We start from the raw sequence: 21,042 nt of genomic DNA, 5'->3' as shown, positions 1-21,042 counted from the left end.
CCCTGTTCCTAACACTGATCCCAAGTCAAGCATACAGCTCTCAACATAAAAAAAAAAAATCTACAGAGCTACAAAGAACCTTCCTTTAGCTTTTAACCTTGCTTCAGATTTTTTAACTTTTCTGTTATTAACCTTTTCCAACAGTCAGAAAAATAGAATACTGCAATGAAGAGCTATACACTTACCAACTCAATTTGAAGCTTATTACACCTCACCATATATGCTTCACATATATATTCTGTGGGACTATTTCAAAGCTATACACAGCTGGTTACTTCACCCCACAACCTCCCAGCGTACAACGCCAAAGAATTAGGGCATTTTCTTCCCTAGCCACAACAACATTATTGCCCTGAACACACAATTCCCTAATACTGAATTCTTATTCCGTATTCAAATTCTGCCAAATGTCTCCCATAGCTTTTTTTTTTCCTAACTAGGCTTTGATCAAGAACCCCACATTACCAGTTGGGTTTTATGCTTTTGAAGGCTCTATTAATAGAGAAAATTTCTTCTCCCTTTGTTTATAACATTGACTTTTTGAGACAAGGAATCTGATTGCTAAAAATAAAATCAAAAAACAAAACAAAACAGGGACTTCCGTGGCGGTCCAATGGTTAAGGTTCTGCACTTCCAACGCAGAGGGCACAGGTTCGATCCCTGGTTAGGGAACTAAGATCCCACATACACCACATGGCCAAAACAAAGGGAAATAAAACCAGTCAACTTACTAATACACAAAAAATACGTATGTCAAACATCTCAAAAACTTACATCTCTCTGGCCAGCACATTTACTCCCTGTAGCCAAATTTATATGAATTAAAATCATCAAGTGGTTGCCTTGGTGACAACAGAATTAGAACAAAGGGAATAAGTTCTAGTTCAGATACTGTAGAGATACAAAGTTTTGATATGCTGGTGGGCCCATCTTCATTTTCTACACGTGTGGTTTAACCAAACTGTGTGTGTGTGTCTGTGTGTGTATGTTTTCAGTTTACATATTTAAACAGTTCCAATTTAAATGCAAAATTCAAAGTGTTTACAAAGCCTGGAGAGTAAGATGTGGAAAAGTTGTGGGTTTTTTCTCACTTCCAAAGGATATGAGTCTGCAGAAATTGTGCTTTCAGGTCAAAAATTTTTGCACTCTCTTCCTTTATTGTCTTCAATGCACCAAACAATTAAAATGTCACAATACGAGTCACTATAAATGATCAGAATACTAAAAAGTAAAAAGACCATAGAATCACGGCATTGTAAGATATCAATCCCATTATACCCGAGGAAAAAAACTGAGGCAGAGAGCTACCAGGGCTGCGGTAGGATAGCCAGCGAGTGGTGGAACAGGATTAGCGTTGACTGGCTCTGGTGTCTTCAATTCTTTGCTACACGACCTCCACTGCAAGCTGCCTTAGCCAGAGTCAGAGAGCTAGGGATCCCAGGCTGATGGTTCTCAACGTGCTCTGGGCTATTCACACTGCCCTCTGGGATGCAAGAGGTGCTCGTGTCTTCTCCCCTTCTATTCTGGAAACACTAGTGTTTTAATACCTTTATTTTTCTCTATTACTCATGGTCTCTGTAACTGCCTTTGTACCCACACACCAAAAAAGTCCCAATAAAAAGCTGCTTGAAGATTCAGGCTGTCACTTTCTTTAGAGAAATTACAGAGAGTCCTTCTCCTGATACTAAAACAGTGTTATATATGCTCACAATTCCATTTCCCTAAGGTTCCTGAAGACTCATGCCCATTTTCCAGATGAAGAAAGTGAAGGTCATCAGCCTTGTGGTAGACCGTGACTGTACGTCAGGATCCAACAGCAGCAGGCCCCCAGCCCGCACGACAGCGGGTGTGCAGTGGAACCCAGCCTAGGTTCTCCAGTCATGACCACGACCTCTCTCTCCCCTATCCAGGGGCAAGGTATTCCCCAGGCACTCATCTCTGGGTGGTTTCTTGAAATGACAGATTTTTTTTCTTTTTACTTTGTAAAGTCCATTTTCACAGCCAGCTGGGTCTTGTGCAATTAGTTGATGACTCTCTTCTCTGGCTACTTTATGTGTTTGCTGACTTCCTCCACCATCTGTGGCATTCCTGCAACCAATGAAATGGGCTCAGAGCCTTTTCAGCACCTGTCTGGAACTCCCCATCACGGGAGAAGCAGTCTTAGAGGCAAGTGATGGAGGTGGTAGATGGAAAGCCCCAGACACAGGTCAGGTTGCTTTCTACCCACATGAGGAGTCATGACTTCAGAATGTGCTTCTAAAACCAGGGCTCAGCACACATCCACTGGTGTTAGGACACTTGCCCTCAGAGCAAATTTCAGGAAATCTAAAAGGTATGTTTCTATAAAGCCATTTCAAAAAAGAGAGAGAATTTTATTTCTTTTAATGGAACAAGTGGCACCATCTAACCTTGAGAGTGGAAGCATCTATAAGCATCTGCACAAAGGAAGGTGAAATGTTAGAAGTGCCTCAGTTTCTTGGCAATATCGATGTCCAGGTATTCATCCAGAAAGCTGTTCAAAATCCCCACGGCACCTAGGACAGTCAATAAGGCCAAAACCCCCAGACTCAGCCGGAAACCAGTGACCCTGTGGGCAGATATGAGAGAGACAAAGGTGATGAATAAATGGGGTTACAGGGAGGAAGCCGGGGAGCCTGGAGCAGACCTCTCCTATGAACACTGCCCAGAACTTGTGTGCTGTTGCACTTGAACATTTTGATTCATCAAATAAATTAGAGAAGATGCCTAGCTCCTTTGAACATTCAAAGAATCATCAAGGCTGGGCAGGATTATTTCCTTGGCAACTTTTGGGAGATAGGGCAAAATGTTTGCAAGGATTTAAAGTGCAGTGGTCAAAGGGTGCACACTTAGAGCACAGTTTTATCCCTTCAGTTTTCTGCCTCACACCTAAGTGTGGAGGCCTGGTGAGACTTGGCCGTGGGCCGGCAGCGTGCGTCATTTTTGTCATCACAGCCATCGGTGCTACACTACAGGAACAGGAAGCTAACACAGACCATCCTGCTACCTTCTGTCCAAATACACAATCCTTGGGTGCTCCTTACCTTTTTTTAGCAGCTTCTGCGTATCCCCAGAAATACTGATGACGGGAATAGATGTACACCAGACCCAGACAAGTAGCAAAAACTAGAGAGAAAAAAAAAAAAAAGCAAAGACACAGAACATGATGGCAGACTCTCAAAATGTGGTGTGAAAACTGAGGCAACACTCACGAAACATGTATCTGACAAAGGCTTGTGTGTGGAATGTATAGAGAACTCAGACAATTCAATAATGAAAGAAAAACCATTTTTTAATGGGTAAAATACTTGAATAGAAAATTCACATAGCAATATAAGCAAGTGTACCAATAAGCACATGAAAATGTTTCAACATTATTCAACATCATTTGATATCAGCAAAACTGCAATTTAAAACCACAATGAGGGGACTTCTCTGGTGATCCAGTAACCAGCTAAGACTCCATGCTCCCAATACAAGGGTCCAGTGTTCGATCCCTGCTCAAGAACTAGATCCTGCGTGCTGCAACTAAGACCCAGAGCAGCAAAAAAAAAAAAAACTTAAAAAAATGTTCCCTCTCATTTAAAAATAAAGCCATAAGGAAATGATACCACTGCACACCTACCAGGGTGGTAAAAGTTTCAGAAGATGGACAGCACAAAATGTTGGGGATGTTAGAATCCTCATACATTATTGGTAGGAAAGCAAAACAGTACAGCCGCTCTGGGAAAAGATCTGGTAGTTTCTTAAAACACCAAACATTACTTTTTGACCCAGCAAGTCCTTCCTTTCCTGTGTATTTACCCAAGAGAAATGAAAGCACATATCCATAAAAAGACCTGTTCAGAATATTCAGTGCAGCTTTATTCATCACAGCCAAACACTGGAAACAGCTGGGAATCCATACACAGGAGAATGGATAGCCGAACCGTGATAAGCATACAATATGGAACCCCACTGTCGATGAAAAGAAATGGACAACTTGCAACAGCATGGAGAATCCAAAAAACGTTTTGCTGAGTGAATGAAGCGTTATATAAGAGTACATACTATATGATTCCAATTATGGACAGTTCTAAAATGGGCAAAACTAAACTATGACGAAAAGCATCAGAGCACTGTTTGCCTCTGGAAGGGATGGGGAAGAACCTGAGGAAACTCTCTGAGTGGTAGTCACGTTCCACATCTTGATAGGGATCTGAGTGAGACAGGTTTACACATTTGTCAAAACTCATTAAATGGTACCCTTGAGATTTGTGCGTTTAACCAAATACACATTTTACCTAAAAGAAATGTGGAATGCAGGGTGATATTCTGCCATCTTGTCCAATAAAAAACAATCTTGGTATCTTTCTTGTACTAGGGACCCTCTCTTTTCCTCAGCAAGTCACAGATGCAAATTGCCAGAGCCCTCTTGAAAACACTAGAAGTCTGTTTGTGGGACTCTGGTATGATGGATAAAATTAAATTCATAATTTTATTAGGTCACAAACTTTTTTTTGTTTGTTTCTACTACATACTGTACCAAGTATCCTTATTGTAAGGTTTGAGGTTTGCAGTAAAAAAGACATAAGCTCCCTGCCCTTATGGGTTTATCAGCAAAGACAAAGGGAGAAGTACAGACTGGAATATGCTGAAGAGAAAAGAAGTGCAGGCTTGAATATGCTGTGAAGGAAACAAAGGGGGCTGGGCCAGGGGGAACTGGGGGCTCACCTTTAGGAAGGGGTCAGGGAGGGCCCCTCTGAGGGGTGCTGTTTGTGCTGGGCCCTGAAGGATGAGAAGGACAGGGTCCAGCAAAGAGCTGGAGGAGAAGGGCTGGCAGGGCCACCTGGCCTGTGAGGAAGGGGAGATCCTGAGCGCACCGTGGTTCTTGAAACTCCCTTTCCAAGCAACTGCTCCCACAAAGTCAATGAGAACTGGTCAAGGCAGTAATAGGCCACCTAACTCTGGATGAGAAAGAATGAAAATTACAACGAGATACCCAAGAAACCCTCCCCTGACAGGCAGGCAGCCTCATTCAGCCCATGGCAGTGAAATCCAAAGGGTCAAATGTCACAGGCCGAGGGCCACCGCCAAAGGCTCTTTTCTCATTAGTTGTGAATGCGGTCTCACCTGACAGGAAACGACCCTTCTTGCCTTTCAGGGGTTTTAAAAAAAAAGGTGAATTGGAATAGAGTTAAGTCTTTCTCTGCAGGATATTTTATCTGAAATTTCTCAGTTGACAGTAAAAAAAAATTGTGACAGGGTTGGTGGCTCAGAGGTTAAAATGTCTGCCTGCAATGCGGGAGACCTGGGTTTGATCCCTGGGTCGGGAAGATCCCCTGGAGAAGGAAATGGCAACCCATTCCAGTATTCTTGCCTGAAGAATCCCACGGACGGAGGAGCCTGGTGGGCTGCAGTCCACGAGGTCGCAAAGAGTCGGACACAACTGATCGACTTTACCTTGCCTTTGAAAAGCAGTTGAATTTTGGTTGATTTAAATCTTAACAATCAAATGTCAAGTGCAAATAAGGCCATGAGAGTTATCAGACAAAAAAGAGATTGAATTTCTCCAAAAAGGTAGTTGGTGCTAATCTGACCTGTGAAAGGGCTAGGCAGAGTTTCAGTAAAGCCCTCAGCTCCCCAAGGATCCCCCATTCAAATAGAAAACGGATATTTACAAAGTTTCTACATCCAGTAGACCACATTCTTGGAAACTCCTAAGAAAAAGCACATGGGTCGTTGGTCAAATACCTATAAACCCTGCTCTGAACTTGAAAGCTAATTTTCTTCTATACTGGTGAAAGCTAAGGTGGACAAAACACTTAACCACTCTGTACTTCAGTTTCCTCACCTATAAAGCAGAAATTATGGAACCTACCTCATAAGAGGTTTTTAATCCTATAAGTGCTACATAAGAGATAATATATGTGTGACATCTAAAAACAAAGCTTGGCAGGGACTTCCTTGGTGGTTCAGTGGTTAAAAATGTGCCTTCCATGCAGGGGACATGGGTTTGATCCCTGGGGAACTAAGATTCCACATTACATCAAGACTTCTGAGCCTGCATGCCGCAACTACTCAAGCCTGCGACTACTCAAGAGCCTGTGCTCCACAACAAGAGAAGCCCACGTGCCACAACTGAGACCCCGAGTAGCCAATTAATTAAAAAAAAAGTACCTGGCATGAAGTAAGTACTCAATAAACATTAGCTATAATAACTAGCTGCTTAGCTACTGCTAAGTCGCTTCAGTTGTGTCCGACTCTGTGCGACCCCACAGACGGCAGCCCACCAGGCTCCCCCGTCCCTGGGATTCTCCAGGCAAGAACACTGGAGTGGGTTGCCATTTCCTTCTCCAATGCATGAAAGTGAAAAGTCAAAGTGAAGTCCCTCAGTCGTGTCCGACTCCTAGCGACCCCATGGACTGCAGCCTACCAGACTCCTCTGTCCATGGGATTTTCCAGGCAAAATTACTGGAGTGGGGTGCCATTGCCTTCTCCGATAATAACTAGGGTGAACTGTTAATTCTGTGTTCTGTTCCTGCAGATAAATTAGAATTTATAGAGTATTAGACTTGAAGCCAAAATCACATGTCATCTTCATTCTGGAGTCCCCCACATCTGGTTTGTTCCAAGTTATTATTAAAAAAAAAAAAAAATCACTGAATTAAATTGAATGAAGCCAAAGTTAGCCTATCTGTAGCACACTGCTCTTTGATGCAAACAGACAGTGCTTATTTTGCTTAAAACAATTTCTAGGATCCGTAGATGTGTAGGTGAATATTTGCTACTTAATGGCTGTAAGGACCACAGGCATCATGAGAACAGAGTTGTCTTTTAAACTTACCTTGGTTGAAATACCATCCAGCCATCCACAATGTGATTATGAATATTGGGTAAAACTCCACACAGTTTTGCCTGCAGGAAAAAAATAAAGATGTAGGTTATTCTATGAGAAAACTATACACCAAAGCAGTGAGTTTTCACCTAGAGGTAAATGTCCAGCCTCTTCTTACAAAAATAATACAAGAATTAACCTAAAGAGCATAAGTGTCCTTATAGGTAAAATTAGTCTTTCAAGTGAATGAGTGAGTCACTTAATCGTAACCGATTCTTTGGAATCCATGGACTGTAGCCCGCCAGCCTCCTCTGTCCATGGAATTCTCCAGAGAAGAATACTGGAGTAGGTAGCCATTCCCTTCTCCAGGATATCTTCCTGACCCAGGGATCAAACCCAGCTCTCCTGCATTACCAGCAGATTCTTTATCATCTGCACCTCTAGTGTTTCAAGGTGAGACTCAAACATTTTTCAAACCTCAGAGCGGGGCCAAGAATCACTCTTCTACATGTAAGTTGCCAGCAGTAGAATTATAGCTCTTTTCCAAAAGACAGGCCTACAGATGGTTCCAATTCTGAGCCTAAAGATCATTCTGTATCTTGTCTAAAGAACCCAGTAAATAGCTCATTCATATTAAATGGATTTCTTGCCCAGAATTCTCTTACATCCAGTGCCTTCCATTTGAGTTGCTCATCGTATTAAATGGTTTTCAAAGAAATCCCCTAAAACCTCCTGAAATGAATGAAGCACATTTCATTCCCATTTTATGGAGGAAAAAACTAAAGACTGAGAACCCAAGCTGACGATGCCTCCCAGAGAATCAGAGGAAGTCTGTGTCATCTCCAGACCCCAAAGCTCTGTCTAATGTCAAGTCAAATTGCTTCTATTCATAGAAGACTTGGGTGGAAATTTTGATACTATTTTAAGCAAAAGGGAATCATTATCTGGGAACTATAATTAATTCGTCTGCACCTAGCAAAAGGAAAAAAGATGAATTATATTCATCTTCCTTCCTGTGCTATGCCCCCAAGTGATCTTGGTTAGGTTGGCTGTGCTCTCTGCTGACAATATCACAACGAGTAAAAGAAAACTTTAATGTAATGTGTAATAAGGTCTTGAGTTGATCCTGGTGGAAGAGTCTTAGTCTACAGGATTAGAAATGATCCTACATCCTTCCTTTAAGGATGGATGCAGGATCCTTAAGCCTTAAAGCTTGAATATGTAAGGTTACGAGGCAAACAACCAAGAAACAGTTGATCCTTGTTCTTAAAGGCTGAGTCTTCTAACCCAGGTCACCTTGAATGATTCTTTTCTCTCTCTTTCTCTTTTTTCCCTCTTCTTTCCTCAATGTGGGCAGGGGGGGGGGGGTCGTGTTTTGTTTTAGTTTGTTTTCTTTTGTGACCAAGATGCTAACATGGGAGGCTCTTAAACTTCCCTCCTTCTGCAGGTGCAATGAATGTGTAGACACACACAGAGCAACTCCCTCTGCGAGAAATCCTGAAACCAGCTGAATGACTCCTACACATCAGGCAAATATAAAAGCAGCCATAGTGGGAGTTCCCCGGTGGCCTAGTGGTTAGGATTCCAGGCTTTCACTGCTGTGGCCCAGGTTCAGGGCCTCATCAGGGAACTGAGATCCTGCAAGCTGATCTTGCAGGATCTCAGTTTTGGTGTGGCCAAAAAAAGGCCACACTGAAACAAGCAAGAGAAGCTGAGACACACTCTCCTCACCCCTATCACAGCATCATACATTCAGGAGGAAATCCTCAACCCCAAGCTTCTCCCTGAGGAGCAAAGGGGTTAGACTGCACATCTCGCACTCCAAGTTTAAAGACTTCCGCCTGAGGGCTGGTTTCCTCAAAATGCAACCCCACAGGGTTTGCATCCATGAGACCCACAGGACTGTAGCAAGCAAAGAAGCATTTCTTAACAGAGTGCATGAACACTCAGTACAGCTAACCATCTGGGGCTCAGTGCAGAGGAAGCAGGCAAAAAGTCCTGTCTCCAGTCTTCCTCCAGACTTACAAGCTGATGCCTGGAGACCCTGCTTCTAGTTTAGCACGTATCCAAGGGCTAGATGAGATCCTCCCTGGTGCCCATGGAAGCCGATGGGCACTTCCCTTACCTACTGCCTTCAATTCACTCCATTGATAAAATGAGATTGCCAGCATCTGTCCAGAAGGAGTTTGCACACACATCTGGCACCCCAGCTTTTGCTGTTGCTCCCTAAGGGACAGGCCCCCAAACTACTCAGCTCTGATAGCCAATGAGGCTTGCATTCACAGGTCCTACAGGACCATCACAAGCAATGAAACAGTTTTAAACTTGGTGGGCCAGAAGCGGGTGGGAAGATATATTCAAAGTGTTGGAAAAAAAAAAAAAAAAAAACTGCCAACTAAGAAAACTCTACCCTGCAAAGATGTTCTTCAAAATTGAGGCAGAGATAAAGAATTTTAGAAATAAAATCTGAGGGAGTTCATCACCACTAGACATGTAAGAGATGTTAAAGGGAGGTCTTCAGAAAAAAACAAATACTATATGATATCACTTATGGGTGGAATCTAAAAAAGTACAACAAACCAGTGAATATAACAACAACAACAAAAACCATAGAACTCATATAAGAAGACTTAGGGGAAAATATCCTTGACATCAGCCTTGGTAATTATGTTTTTGGATTTGGCACTAGAAGTAAAGGCAACAAAAATAAACAAGTGGGACTAAATCAAACTAAAAAGCTTCTTCACAGCAAGGATGTCACCAACAAAATGAAAAGGCAATCTGTACAATGGGAAAAAAATACATGCAAACCACAAATTCGATAAGGGGTTACAACCCAAAATATAGAAAGAACACATACAACTCAATAGCAGAGAAAACCAAACAACCCAGTTTACAAATGGGCAGAGAACCTGAACAGACATTTGTCCAAAGACATAAATGACCAACAGGTACATGAAAAAGTGCTCAACATTGCTAATCATCAGCAAAATGCAAGTCAAAACCATAATGAGATATCACCTCACACTTCTTTAACTGGCTATTATCAGAAAGACAAGGAACAAGTGCTGGCAAGAACTCGGAGGAAAGAGAACCCTTATACACTGTTAGTGAGAACGTAAATTGATGCGACCACTATGGAAAACAGCATGGAGATTCCTCAAAAAATTAAAACTAGAACTGCCATATAATCCAGCAATCCCACTGCCAGGCAAATATCCAAAGGAAATGAAATCACTATCTTGAAAAGATATCAGTATTCTCATCTTGATTACAGTGTTACTCACAGTAGCCAATATGGAAACAATCTAAGTGTCCAGCAGTGGATGAATGGACAAAGAAATATGATATATTTACACACAATGGAATATTATTCAATCTTTAAAAAGAAGGAAATCCTGCCATTTGCCACAACCTAGGCAAACCAGCAGGGCATTATGCTAAGTGCAATAACCCAGACAGAGAAAGACAAATAGTCCCCGGTAACACTTACATGTGGAATCTTAAAAAAAAAAAAAAAAAAGGTGATCTCACAGAAACAGAATGGTGAGTGCCAAGGCCTGAGGGTGGGCAAAATAGGGAGAGTCTAATAAAAGGGTACAAACTTTCAGTTATTAAGGTCAGAGTGAAAGAGGAGACTGAAAAAGTTGGCTTAAAACTCAACATTCAGAAAATTAAGATCATGGCATCTGGTCCCATCACTTCATGGCAAATAGATGGGGAAACAATGGAAACAGTGTCAGACTTTATTTTTGGGGGGCCCCAAAATCACTGCAGATGGTGACTGCAGCCATGAAATTAAAAGACGCTTACTCCTTGGAAGGAAAGTTATGACCAACCTAGATAGCATATTCAAAAGCAGAGACATTACTTTGCCAACAAAGATCCGTCTAGTCAAGGCTATGGTTTTTCCAGTGGTCATACATGGATGTGAGAGTTGGACTGTGAAGAAAGCTGAGTGCCGAAGAATTGATGCTTTTGAACTGTGGTGTTGGAGAAGACTCTTGAGAGTCCCTTGGACTGCAAGGAGATCCAACCAGTCCATTCTGAAGGAGATCAGCCCTGGGTGTTCTTTGGAAGGAATGATGCTAAAGCTGAAACTCCAGTACTTTGGCCACCTCATGCGAAGAGTTGACTCATTGGAAAAGACTCTGATGCTGGGAGGGATTGGGGGCAGGAGGAGAAGGGGACGACAGAGGATGAGATGGCTGGATGGCATCACTGACTCGATGGACGTGAGTCTGAGTGAACTCTGGGAGTTGGTGATGGACAGGGAGGCCTGGCGTGCTGCGATTCATGGGGTCGCAAAGAGTCGGACATGACTGAGCGACTGAATTGAACTGAACTGAACTGAGGATCTAATATGTAACACGGTGACTCTAGCTGATAACATTTTATTGTATCATTGAAGTCTGCTAAGAAAGTAAAACTTTGGCCACCTGATGCAAACAGCCAACTCACTAGAAAAGACCCTGATGCTGGGAAAGATTGAAGGCAGGAGGAGAAGGGGACCACAGAGGAGGAGATGGTGGGATGGCATCACTGACTCAATGCACATGAGTTTGAGCAAGCTCCAGGAGATGGTGAAGGACAGGGAAGCCTGGTGTGCTGCAGTCCATGGGGTCGCAAAGAGTCGGACACGACTGAGTGACTGAACAACCACGAAAGAAAGTAAAATTTCAGTGTTTTCACAAAAAGAGTAAATATGTAAAGGGTAAGAGATGTGTTAATTAACTCAATGGGGGAAATTCTTTCACAAATTATGTGTGTGTCAAATCATCACATTGTGTACTTCAAATATCGTAGAATTTTAATTTGTCAGTTATACCTCAATAAATCTGAAAAGAAAACCTCTAACAAAAAAAAGAACAAAGCATAATTATAAAGTGTAATTCTTTCCTCATTCTCCATGAAATCTACAGGAAATTGCAGATGGGTCAACTCAACCTTATTAGTTTTTGACTCAACTACATGAGAAAAAACTCCCTGATAATCATTCAACCATCTACTAAAGCTGGGTAAGAAAGCTGCATAATTAACTGCATAACTCAGTGCTCATATAAAGCCCATGGCTGGTGCAGAGTCAGAAGCATGAGTGAACCTTTCTAACCCCTCACCGGCAATGACGACAGTGAAGTCACCCACTCAACTCTCAAAGCCAGGGGAGCAATCATCAGACCCCTGGCACATCAGAAATGCAGAATACAAATGTCAAAAGCTTTCCTCTTCATTGTCTACTGCTGCCTTTAAAGTCTCGAAAGACCAGTAGAATGACCTAAGGAATGTCTCGTCCAGACTCTGACACTGACACCCTCACAAATCATTGCCACAACTTTCTCACACTCGGGGAAAAACAGAGATTTGCCTTTATGCCCTTTCCCCTCCCTGGCACTATTTTGCTTGTGATGATTGCTTTTTCACTAATGTAGGTCATTGCAGTAGTTTAAACAAGAAGACACTTTATAAATATGAATGGTCAGAATAATTACAACTATGTTAAAAGTCACTTCCTTTTCCTCAGCTAAATGCATGGACCTGTCTCCGTGAAGCAGAAGAGAATAATAGTAGAAGATTGCTCTATTTTCCACACTCATTGGATGTTTCTGTGATCCTTTTTGGAAACAAAACACAATGGTCCTTTTATCTAGAACCTTCCCTGGTGGCTCAGTCGGTAAAGAATCTACCTGCAATACAGATCCAAGTTCAATCCCTGGGTTGGGAAGATCCCCTGGAGAAGGAAATGGCAACCCACTCCAGCATTCCTGCGTGGAAAATCCTATGGACAGAAGAGCCTGGTGGGTTACAGTGCTTTTATAGTTCTTCTATCTAGTCTTGTAAAACACCTTGCTGTGCTGTGCTGAGTCGCTCAGTAGTGTCCAACTCTCTGTGGCCCCATGGACTATAGCCTGCCAGGCTTCTCTGTCCATAGGATTCTCCAGGCAAGAATACTGGAGTGGGTTGCCATGCCCTCCTCCAAGGGAGTAAAACACCTTACGATATTCCAAATTTAATGGTTAAGTTTTTCCACAACACAACTCAAAATTAGCCGCAATGAAATTTTTTTTTTTAAATCACCCTTGAAAGCAGTCCATCTTATTCTTCATAAAAATCTCAACTATTTAGAAGGGTTTTTTTTTTTTCCCCGCTGCACTAGTGGTCCTGGCTGGGCACGTGAGGTAGAGCAATGGTGTTATATAAAAGCATCCCAGCCAAGCCCAGGCTACTCTGTAGAGACGGATCCTCTCGGGTCTGTGGCCCCTGTGGGCATCCTTCCAGACGTGCTGAGATGTACCAGCACTTTCATATCTCATCTACAAGAAGAAGAGGGCCTCTGAGCAAGAAGGGGTGAGCAAAGAGGAAAACGAACATATGTTCAAGGGTCTCCCGCACACCCACCCAAGCCAGGGAACCACTTTCACCCCTGAGTGGAGACCAGGCTGAAAGCTGAAGGACGGTCTTCATGAAGGACGGCTGAGATTCCAGGTGCGGGCAGTGCTGTGCCGCAGATGACAGAAGCGGCAAAGAGCCGGGGAGAGCCGCCGCCCCCACCCTCCCCGCCCCAGACCACAGAGCACCCAAGAGCAGTCGCGGAAGGCTCTAGAGCCTGGGAGGGGTCCCGCCCTCACAGGACGGGGGGCCTGGGACACGGCAGTGGCACGGCCCCTCCCGTCAAACACCAGCCAGCAGGGCTGTCCCCGCCCACAGCCCTGGAGCTCCAGAGAGCAACCGAGAAGATGGGGAAAGGGGTGCTGAGGCCCAGAGGAGCAGGGGCAACGGGCAGGGATGTGAGAGTCACTGCATCAGTGCTCCCGGAGGGCAGAGCCTGGAGCGCTGGGGCACCTTATCCCTGCACCCTCCTCTCCTAAGGAATGAGACTCGGCAGTGAATCACTGCTGGGCTCGCCCTGACCCGTGTCCCAGGTGCGCTCATTGTACTTTTCTCCTGGTCCCTCCTTTCTGACCTGCCCTAAGCCCCGAGGCTTTGTCCACGTCCACTATCACCTTCTGCCAGCCAGCCTGAGCTGTGTGCACGCAGTCATATCCGACTCTGTGCGACCCCATGGACTGTAGCCCTCCAGGCTCCTCTGTCCATGGGATTCCCCAGGCAAGAATACTGGAGTAGGTTGCCATTTCCTTCTCCAGGGGATCTTCCTGACCCACGGATCCAGCTCGACTCCCCTGTGTCTCCTGCATTGGCAGGCAGATTCTTGACCACTAGCGCCACGTTTGATAGCCAGCCTGGGAGCCCACTATTTCTAACAGTTGCTGCCTGCTGGAGACACCAAGTACTTCTTGGCCCTAAAATAACTGGAATCCCATTCTAGCTGCTCGGTCTGACTTCTCGCATCCCCTTCACCATGTGACCACATCCTTTACCACCAGGACGTTCGGGCCTCCGCAGACCCCACAGCTAGGTTAAGTGGTCCGTGCCTGGATGTGTGCCGGGACAGCTCATTCACAGTGAGCCATCCACAGACGTTGTTTAACTCAGGGGGACCAAGCTCTGAAAATGTGTTCTTCGCAATCCTATCGGTGACTAATTACAGTCACATTGACAGGAAAACCAAAATGAAAATAATTGATGGTCTCTTTTTGGACATGAAGCCAGATCTATTATTACAGGAGATTCTCAGGAAAAACTCCTTATGGACAGAAATGGGGCAGAAATCGGCTGGCAGCAGCTGTGTCAGTTTCCCTTTGCACGGGAGCAGAGTGGTTCTGACCGCTCCCGGGCTGCCCCGCTTCCTGCGCGTCCACTCTACGGGAAGACACATGTGTCCACTATATTCCCTGCTGAGAGTCCTTTTTGCACTATAATCCTGTGTGCTTTGATATTTAGTTCAGTTTAGTTCAGTTGCTCAGTCTTTGTGACCCCATGAACCACAGCATGCCAGGCTTCCCTGTCCATCACCAACTCCCAGAGTTCACCCAAACCCATGTCCATTGTGTTGGTGATGCCATCCAACCATCTCATCCTCTGTTGTCCCCTTCTCCTCTGGCCCTCAACCTTTCCCAGCATCAGGGTCTTTTCCAATGAGTCAGCTCTCTGCATCAGGTGGCCAAAGTACTGGAGTTTCGGCTTCAACATCAGTCCCCCCAATGAACACCCAGGACTGATCTCCTTTAGGATGGACTGGTTGGATCTCCTTGAAGTCCAAGGAACCCTCAAGAGTCTTCTCCTACACCACAGTTCAAAAGCATCAATTCTTCATCGCTCAGCTTTCTTTATAGTCCAATTCTCACATCCATACATGACCACTGGAAAAACCATAGCCTTGACTAGATGGACCTTTGTTGGCAAAGTAATGTCTCTGCTTTTTAATATGCTGTCTAGGTTGGTCATAACTTTCCTTCCAAGGAGTAAGTGTCTTTTAATTTCATGGCTGCAATCACCATCTTCAGTGATTTTGGAACCCCAAAAAATAAAGTCTGACACTGTTTCCATTGTTTCCCCATCTACTTGCCATGAAGTGATGGGACCAGATGCCATGATTTTAGTTTTCTGAATGTTGAGCTTGATATTTAAGCATCCCACAGAAAGATGAGGGACGAGGTTCCAGGCAGATGTCACCCTAAGCCTCAGATCCCACCTGGGGTAATAACAGAAAGAGTCTTTGCTAGAAGGACAGTAGGGTGACCAGCCATCCTGGTGTGCCCCCCACCGAAGAAGTTTTTAGAACACAGGTCTTTGATTTAAAAACCAGGACAATCCCAGCTAAATTGTCCTGGTTTGCCTGGAACTAAGGGATTTCCTGGGACACAGAAACAGGAGTGATAAAATTGGGGAAGTCCCGGGCAAACTGGAAAGAGTTGGTCACCCTAGAGGATGGGCTGATGGAGTCTGTGGAGATTGAATGGTCAAAGCCACTGCAAGTTCTCATGGTCCATCCCCAGCTCCAAGGGGTTCTGGACCTGGGACCTCAGGACACATGACCACTGCAGATTGCTGCCTGGACCCAAGGGCTGGGAACAATGAACATAGATCTGAAGTAAGGACTGTTTGGGCCCTGTCTCCATCATCATGTGTAGTTACTACAAAGCTCACCACATATTTGGTTCTGGCACAGTGCCTAAAACCCCAGTCTCTGACTTTTTCAAACTGCACAACCCTGATCAAATAAAAATATCCACATGTCCTGCAAGAGCAGAGAGCGCTGGCTGACAACAAGGATGGTACAACGTTGGTGCTATGTGGTAGCTGCCTGGTCAAGGATACACTTTCCAGCTTCCTGGGATTTTGATGGGGCCACTTCTTGCCAATGGAAAGAAATTAAAATAAAATATATCACTCCTGAGCCAGATGGCCAAGTAGATGGTATGCCAAGCCCCCTTGCCCCACACACTGGTTGAAGAGAGAGAACTCTTGAGCACCTGGACAGAGACAAAACCCTTGGATGGAAGAAGCCTTGGCCCCTAAATGACCATGTGCAAAGCCACCCAACCAGGAACACCCATGGAGGCTTTGACAGTGAGCAAGACATAAAGTTCCATTGTATTAAACCACTGGGAATATGGGACTGATCCACCAGCACAGCTAATACATTCGACTGGAAAAGAGTATCACACATATTATAAAACACATAGAAATTAAAAGATGGTATTTTAAGAGCAAATATAAATAGGAGCTCCAATATTTTCCTCACTCCCACAGCAGATCCCTTACTGCGCCCCCTCAGTGTATATACATTACTTGGGAAATCTCTGGCCTCAAACACTTCTGAATATTTCTGCTGTTTGAGAGATTTCTCATGAACACTCAATGTGAATCTTTGCCTATGACAAACTTGTTCCTAGAAAAATCTGAACCATTTGCAAAGGGGAAAACTTGAACAGTCAAGAGAACACTTCTAATTCCATGCTTACAATGTGTGTGTCTTAGTCACTCAGTCGTGCCTGACTCTGCAACCCTGTGGACTGTAGCCCACCAGGCTCCTCTATCCGTGGGATTGTCCAGACAAGCATACTGGAGGGGGTTGCCATGCCCTTCTCTAGGGGATCTTCCCAACCCAGGGAGCAAACCCAGGTCTCCCACATTGTGGGCAGATTCTTTACCATCTGAGTCACAAGGGAAGCCCTTATGCTTAAAGTATTTTTATTTTAAAAAATAAAAGGCAGACAAGGCAACTTAAAGGCGGCTTCCCTCGTTCAAGATTTTTGCTGCTCCTCTTTATCCTTCTTTCGTTTTGATGACTTGTTCTGAAACTTCAGTAGGTTGCACACTGCCATAAGCTACTTGCGCTATTAATAGATGATCCAGCCTGGCAATGGCACCCCACTCCAGTACTCTTGCCTGGAAAATCCCATGGATGGAGGAGCCTGGTGGGCTACAGTCCATGGGGTCGCTAAGAGTCGGACATGACTGAGCGACTTCACTTTCACTTTTCACTTTCATGCATTGGAGAAGGAAATGGCAACCCACTCCAGTGTTCTTGCCTGGAGAATCCCAGGGACAGGGGAGCCTGGTGGGCTGCCATCTATGGGGTTGCACAGAGTCAGACACGACTGAAGCGACTGAGCAGCAGCAGCAGCCTTGATCTGCTGGCTTTTGACCACAGCAACAGGTCAATATGCTCAGAAAAGATTTGGGAATGAGAGGTTGTCAGAGATATCTTTTTATCTAGACCTATAACTATCTAAATTGTCCCTTGTCAAGTAACTGTTGATACGGGGACCCCAGAGGGAGACTGTTGCTGATGGAAGCAGGGCATGAATCCTACCATCCCTTCAGTGCTGCTGCTGCCAAGGAACAGCATGGGGAGATGCGGAGGTGAGGCTTGCATTTCAACCAAACTCTAGCTGCCGCTTATCCCTTGGGGCTTCCCTTGTGGCTCAGCTGGTAAAGAATCGGCCTGCTATGAGGGAGACAAGGGTTTGATCCCTGGGTTGGGAAGATCCCCTGGAGAAGGGAAAGGCTACCCACAGTATTCTGGCCTGGAAAATTCCATGGACTGTATAATCCATGGGGTCACAAAGAGTCGGACATGACTGAGCAGCTTTCACTTTCTCTTCCTCTGACTGCCTGAGAATCACCCAGCTTGTGGGACAGAAGCTGTTTGTCTGCTGGTAGTATGGACTAAATGTTTGTGTCTTTCCAAAGATTACATGCTGAAGCTCTAAACCCCTAGGGTGCTGTATTTGAAGTAAGAAAGTAATTAAAGTTAAATGAGGTCCAAAAGGGGGCATCCTGATTCAATGGGATTGCTGTCCTTATAAGAAGAAACACCAGAGAGCTCTCTGACACCAGCAGACTCTCTCCCTCTCGCTCGCTCTCTCTAATAAAGAAAGGCCATGTGAGGACACATCAAGCCAAGAGAAGAAAGCTCTCAGCAGAAACAGCAGCAGCCAGAACCTCAATCTTAGACGTGCAGCCTCCATCACTGTAAAAAATAAATACCTGTTACTGAAGCCACCCAGGCTGTGGCATTTTGTTTTACCATGGCCCCTGGTGACAAATACAGGTAGGCTTTAGAGGAGGATGGAGTTTGAAAAGCTCCTCATGTAGTCATTCTCTCATCTCGGAGATCTCGAGCCCTTTCTAACTCAGTGGATAAGTACAGCTTGTGCTTTCAGCTAATGTCTAAGATCAGTACACTTCTAAGGAGGATGGAAGTGTGTTTATTGCCTATTATGTATCATTTTTGTCATTCCTACCAAAGAGCTGACTCATTACTAAAATCTTATTGTTACAGAATATTTGAAAAATTACTATTTTGTGATTTTCCTTTTTCCCATGGTTTTTAGACAAGCATTATAGTCAATAATTTTAGTTTCTAAATTTCAGGATTAGAATTCAAAGTGACTACAAGAAGTTAATAAAATGGCAAAAAAAAAAAAAAAGACAGAACTGTAACCGAGTATAAAAAGAATAATATTTCTAAAGAATTCTCAGGTTCATGATGATTGGGTTTACTCTTGTCTTATGGCCAGTTAATCTGGGAATAGGAACTGAATAATTCAGCATTTAAGCAAATAGTGGTATATATAAGATGGAAGTAAGAGGTAATTCTTCCACCTTATGCTGAACTGATGGAATCATTGCTGGAATACTACATACGTTCCTAGGCTCCAGGTTTAGAAACTGAAAATTTTTTCAGTCTAAAGAGAACAACCAAATTTTTTAATGATTGAAAAAAAGCTGAATTTGTGCTACTTAGCTTCAAAATATAGAAGATGAAAGACATTTAATAATGATCCTTGAGTGTATGAAAAAGAATGAGGTCATCAGCAGCTGTTCTTCTCTTCCAGTGAGGATAGAATCAGAGGAAATATATTTAAATTACAAGATTAATTTATTATTTGGATCTACTTTTTAGATTTAGAAAAGCCTTTAATCTAAAGGGATCAAGGTGCTCAAATTAGACTAGAAAGACTTTTCTAAGCTTAGCAATAACATGAAGAAATGGCCCTTGGTGAAATTATAGTTGCTATTTTCACAGTTTCAAAGAATGTATTCTGGCAAAAGGCTGCAAAACTCTAGAGTCACCCCGAAGGCCCTCCCTAGAGGAAGGGAAGAGGAAATGAAGGGGGTCTCTAGAGAAGGGGTTAGTAACTGGCCGAGCGACTCGGGTAAACTGGCTCCATAAGAATCATCTCTACTTGACAAATATTCAATCTGAGGTGACCCTCGGACAGGAAACAGGCACTTCAGGGGTAGTCAGAGTAGTTGCTATGAGATGTTGTCAAGGTCCACTCAAAGAAAGACTTAGTCATAATTCTTCTTGGCTACACTTAGGGCAAAGCAGCAAGAGGAAGAGTGGGAGAAAGGCAGCATTTCTGTTACTGACGAGGCCATGAGACCTTCAAGGGAGAAAATCAAATTTGTGAAAACTGTGTGAACAAACATAGAACCAGAATTGGCCCAAGAATTTAACCTGCTGAAAATCCAACACCAACAGGAAGTTCTCAGATCATGAAAGACAAAGTGGGAAGATGCAGAATTTCCTCCCTTGATCATTTTATAAATAGTATCTCCCAAAATTCAAACATTAATATATTACTGTCAAAAATTTAGCCTATCCATATTCTCTTACCAGCTTCCCTGGTGGCTCAGTTGGTAAAGAATCCACCTGTAATGCAAGAGACTGGCTGCAATGCAGGAGACCTGGGTTTGATCCCTGGGTTGGGAAGATCCCCCGGAGAAGGAAATGGCACCCCTCTGCAGTATTCTTGCCTGGAGAATCCCATGGACAGAGGAGCCTGGTGGGCTACAGTCCATGGGGTTGCAAGAACTGAACATGACTGAGCGACTAAACCACTACTACTATACTCACTATTTTTCTATGAATCAACTTTTAAAAATTTATTTATTTTTAATTGAAGGAAAACTGCTTTACAATATGTTGGTTTCTGCCATACTTCTCAACATTTTTACTCAAACAAATGAGGAAAAAATTAAATCGTTCCCATTTGTGATAGTGATGTAAGAATACCACTTTATAAATAAAAGATAAGTATAAAAACAAATTAAGTATGAAATAATAAGTAATTGTATGAAAATTAAAAGTTGTCAGATTCTCATTAGATGCTGTTAACTGCTTGAGAACCCCATGAACAGTATGAAAAGGCAAAAAGATATGACACTGAAAGATGAACTCCCCAGGTTGGTAGGTACCCAATATGCTACTGGAGAAGAGTGGAAAATAACTCCAGAAAGAATGAAGAGACAGAACCAAAGCAAAAACAACACCCAGTTGTGGATGTGATGAGTGATGAAAGTAAAGTCTGATGCTGTAAAGAGCAATACTGCACAGGAACCTGGAATGTTAGGTCCATGAATCAAGGCAAATTGGAAGTAGTCAAACAGGAGATGGCACGAGTGAACATTGACATTTTAGGAATCAGTGAACTAAAATGGACTGGAATGGGTGAATTTGACTCAGATGACCATTATATCTACTACTGTAGTAGTAGGCAAGAATCCCTTCGAAGAAATGGAGTAGCCATCATAGTCAACAAAAGAGTCCAAAATACAGTACTTGAATGCAGTCTCAAAAATGACAGGATGATCTCTATCCATGTCCAGGGCAAACCATTCAATATCACAGTAATCCAAGTCTAGGCCGCGACGAGTAATGACGAAGAAGCTGAAGCTGAACACCTATGTTCAGCTATGAATGTCTATGAAGGTAGGTCTATGAAGACCTACAAGGCCTTCTAGAACTAACACCCAAAAAAGATATCCACTTCATTATAGGGGACTGGAATGCA

General features: G+C 43.6%; 1 protein-coding gene across 3 annotated transcripts in view; it reads right to left on the bottom strand.

Annotated features, from left to right (window-relative positions):
- Positions 1 to 1,123: 1,123 nt before the first annotated feature.
- The window catches only part of MGST2 (microsomal glutathione S-transferase 2), a 37,447-nt gene continuing 17,528 nt past the window's right edge, over positions 1,124 to 21,042 (bottom strand). The window contains exons 3-6 of one of the 3 annotated variants that reach the window (XM_027567391.1): positions 6,845 to 6,915; positions 3,063 to 3,144; positions 2,409 to 2,587; positions 1,124 to 2,088 (exon numbers count right to left, since the gene is read on the bottom strand). In XM_027567391.1, the coding sequence (XP_027423192.1) occupies positions 2,458 to 2,587; positions 3,063 to 3,144; positions 6,845 to 6,915 (283 nt within the window). In that variant the 3' untranslated portion in view covers positions 1,124 to 2,088; positions 2,409 to 2,457. Of the gene's footprint in view, positions 2,588 to 3,062; positions 3,145 to 6,844; positions 6,916 to 21,042 lie in introns of those variants that run through there. The other 2 variants (XM_027567390.1, XM_027567393.1) reach the window with 2 other exon arrangements.

The sequence above is a fragment of the Bos indicus x Bos taurus genome, chromosome 17 (genome assembly GCF_003369695.1).
Source record: "Bos indicus x Bos taurus breed Angus x Brahman F1 hybrid chromosome 17, Bos_hybrid_MaternalHap_v2.0, whole genome shotgun sequence".
In the NCBI taxonomy this organism is placed as follows: Eukaryota; Metazoa; Chordata; class Mammalia; order Artiodactyla; family Bovidae; genus Bos; species Bos indicus x Bos taurus.
The sequence above is the reverse complement of the archived record's forward strand: the minus strand, read 5'-3'. Positions and strand labels throughout refer to the sequence as shown.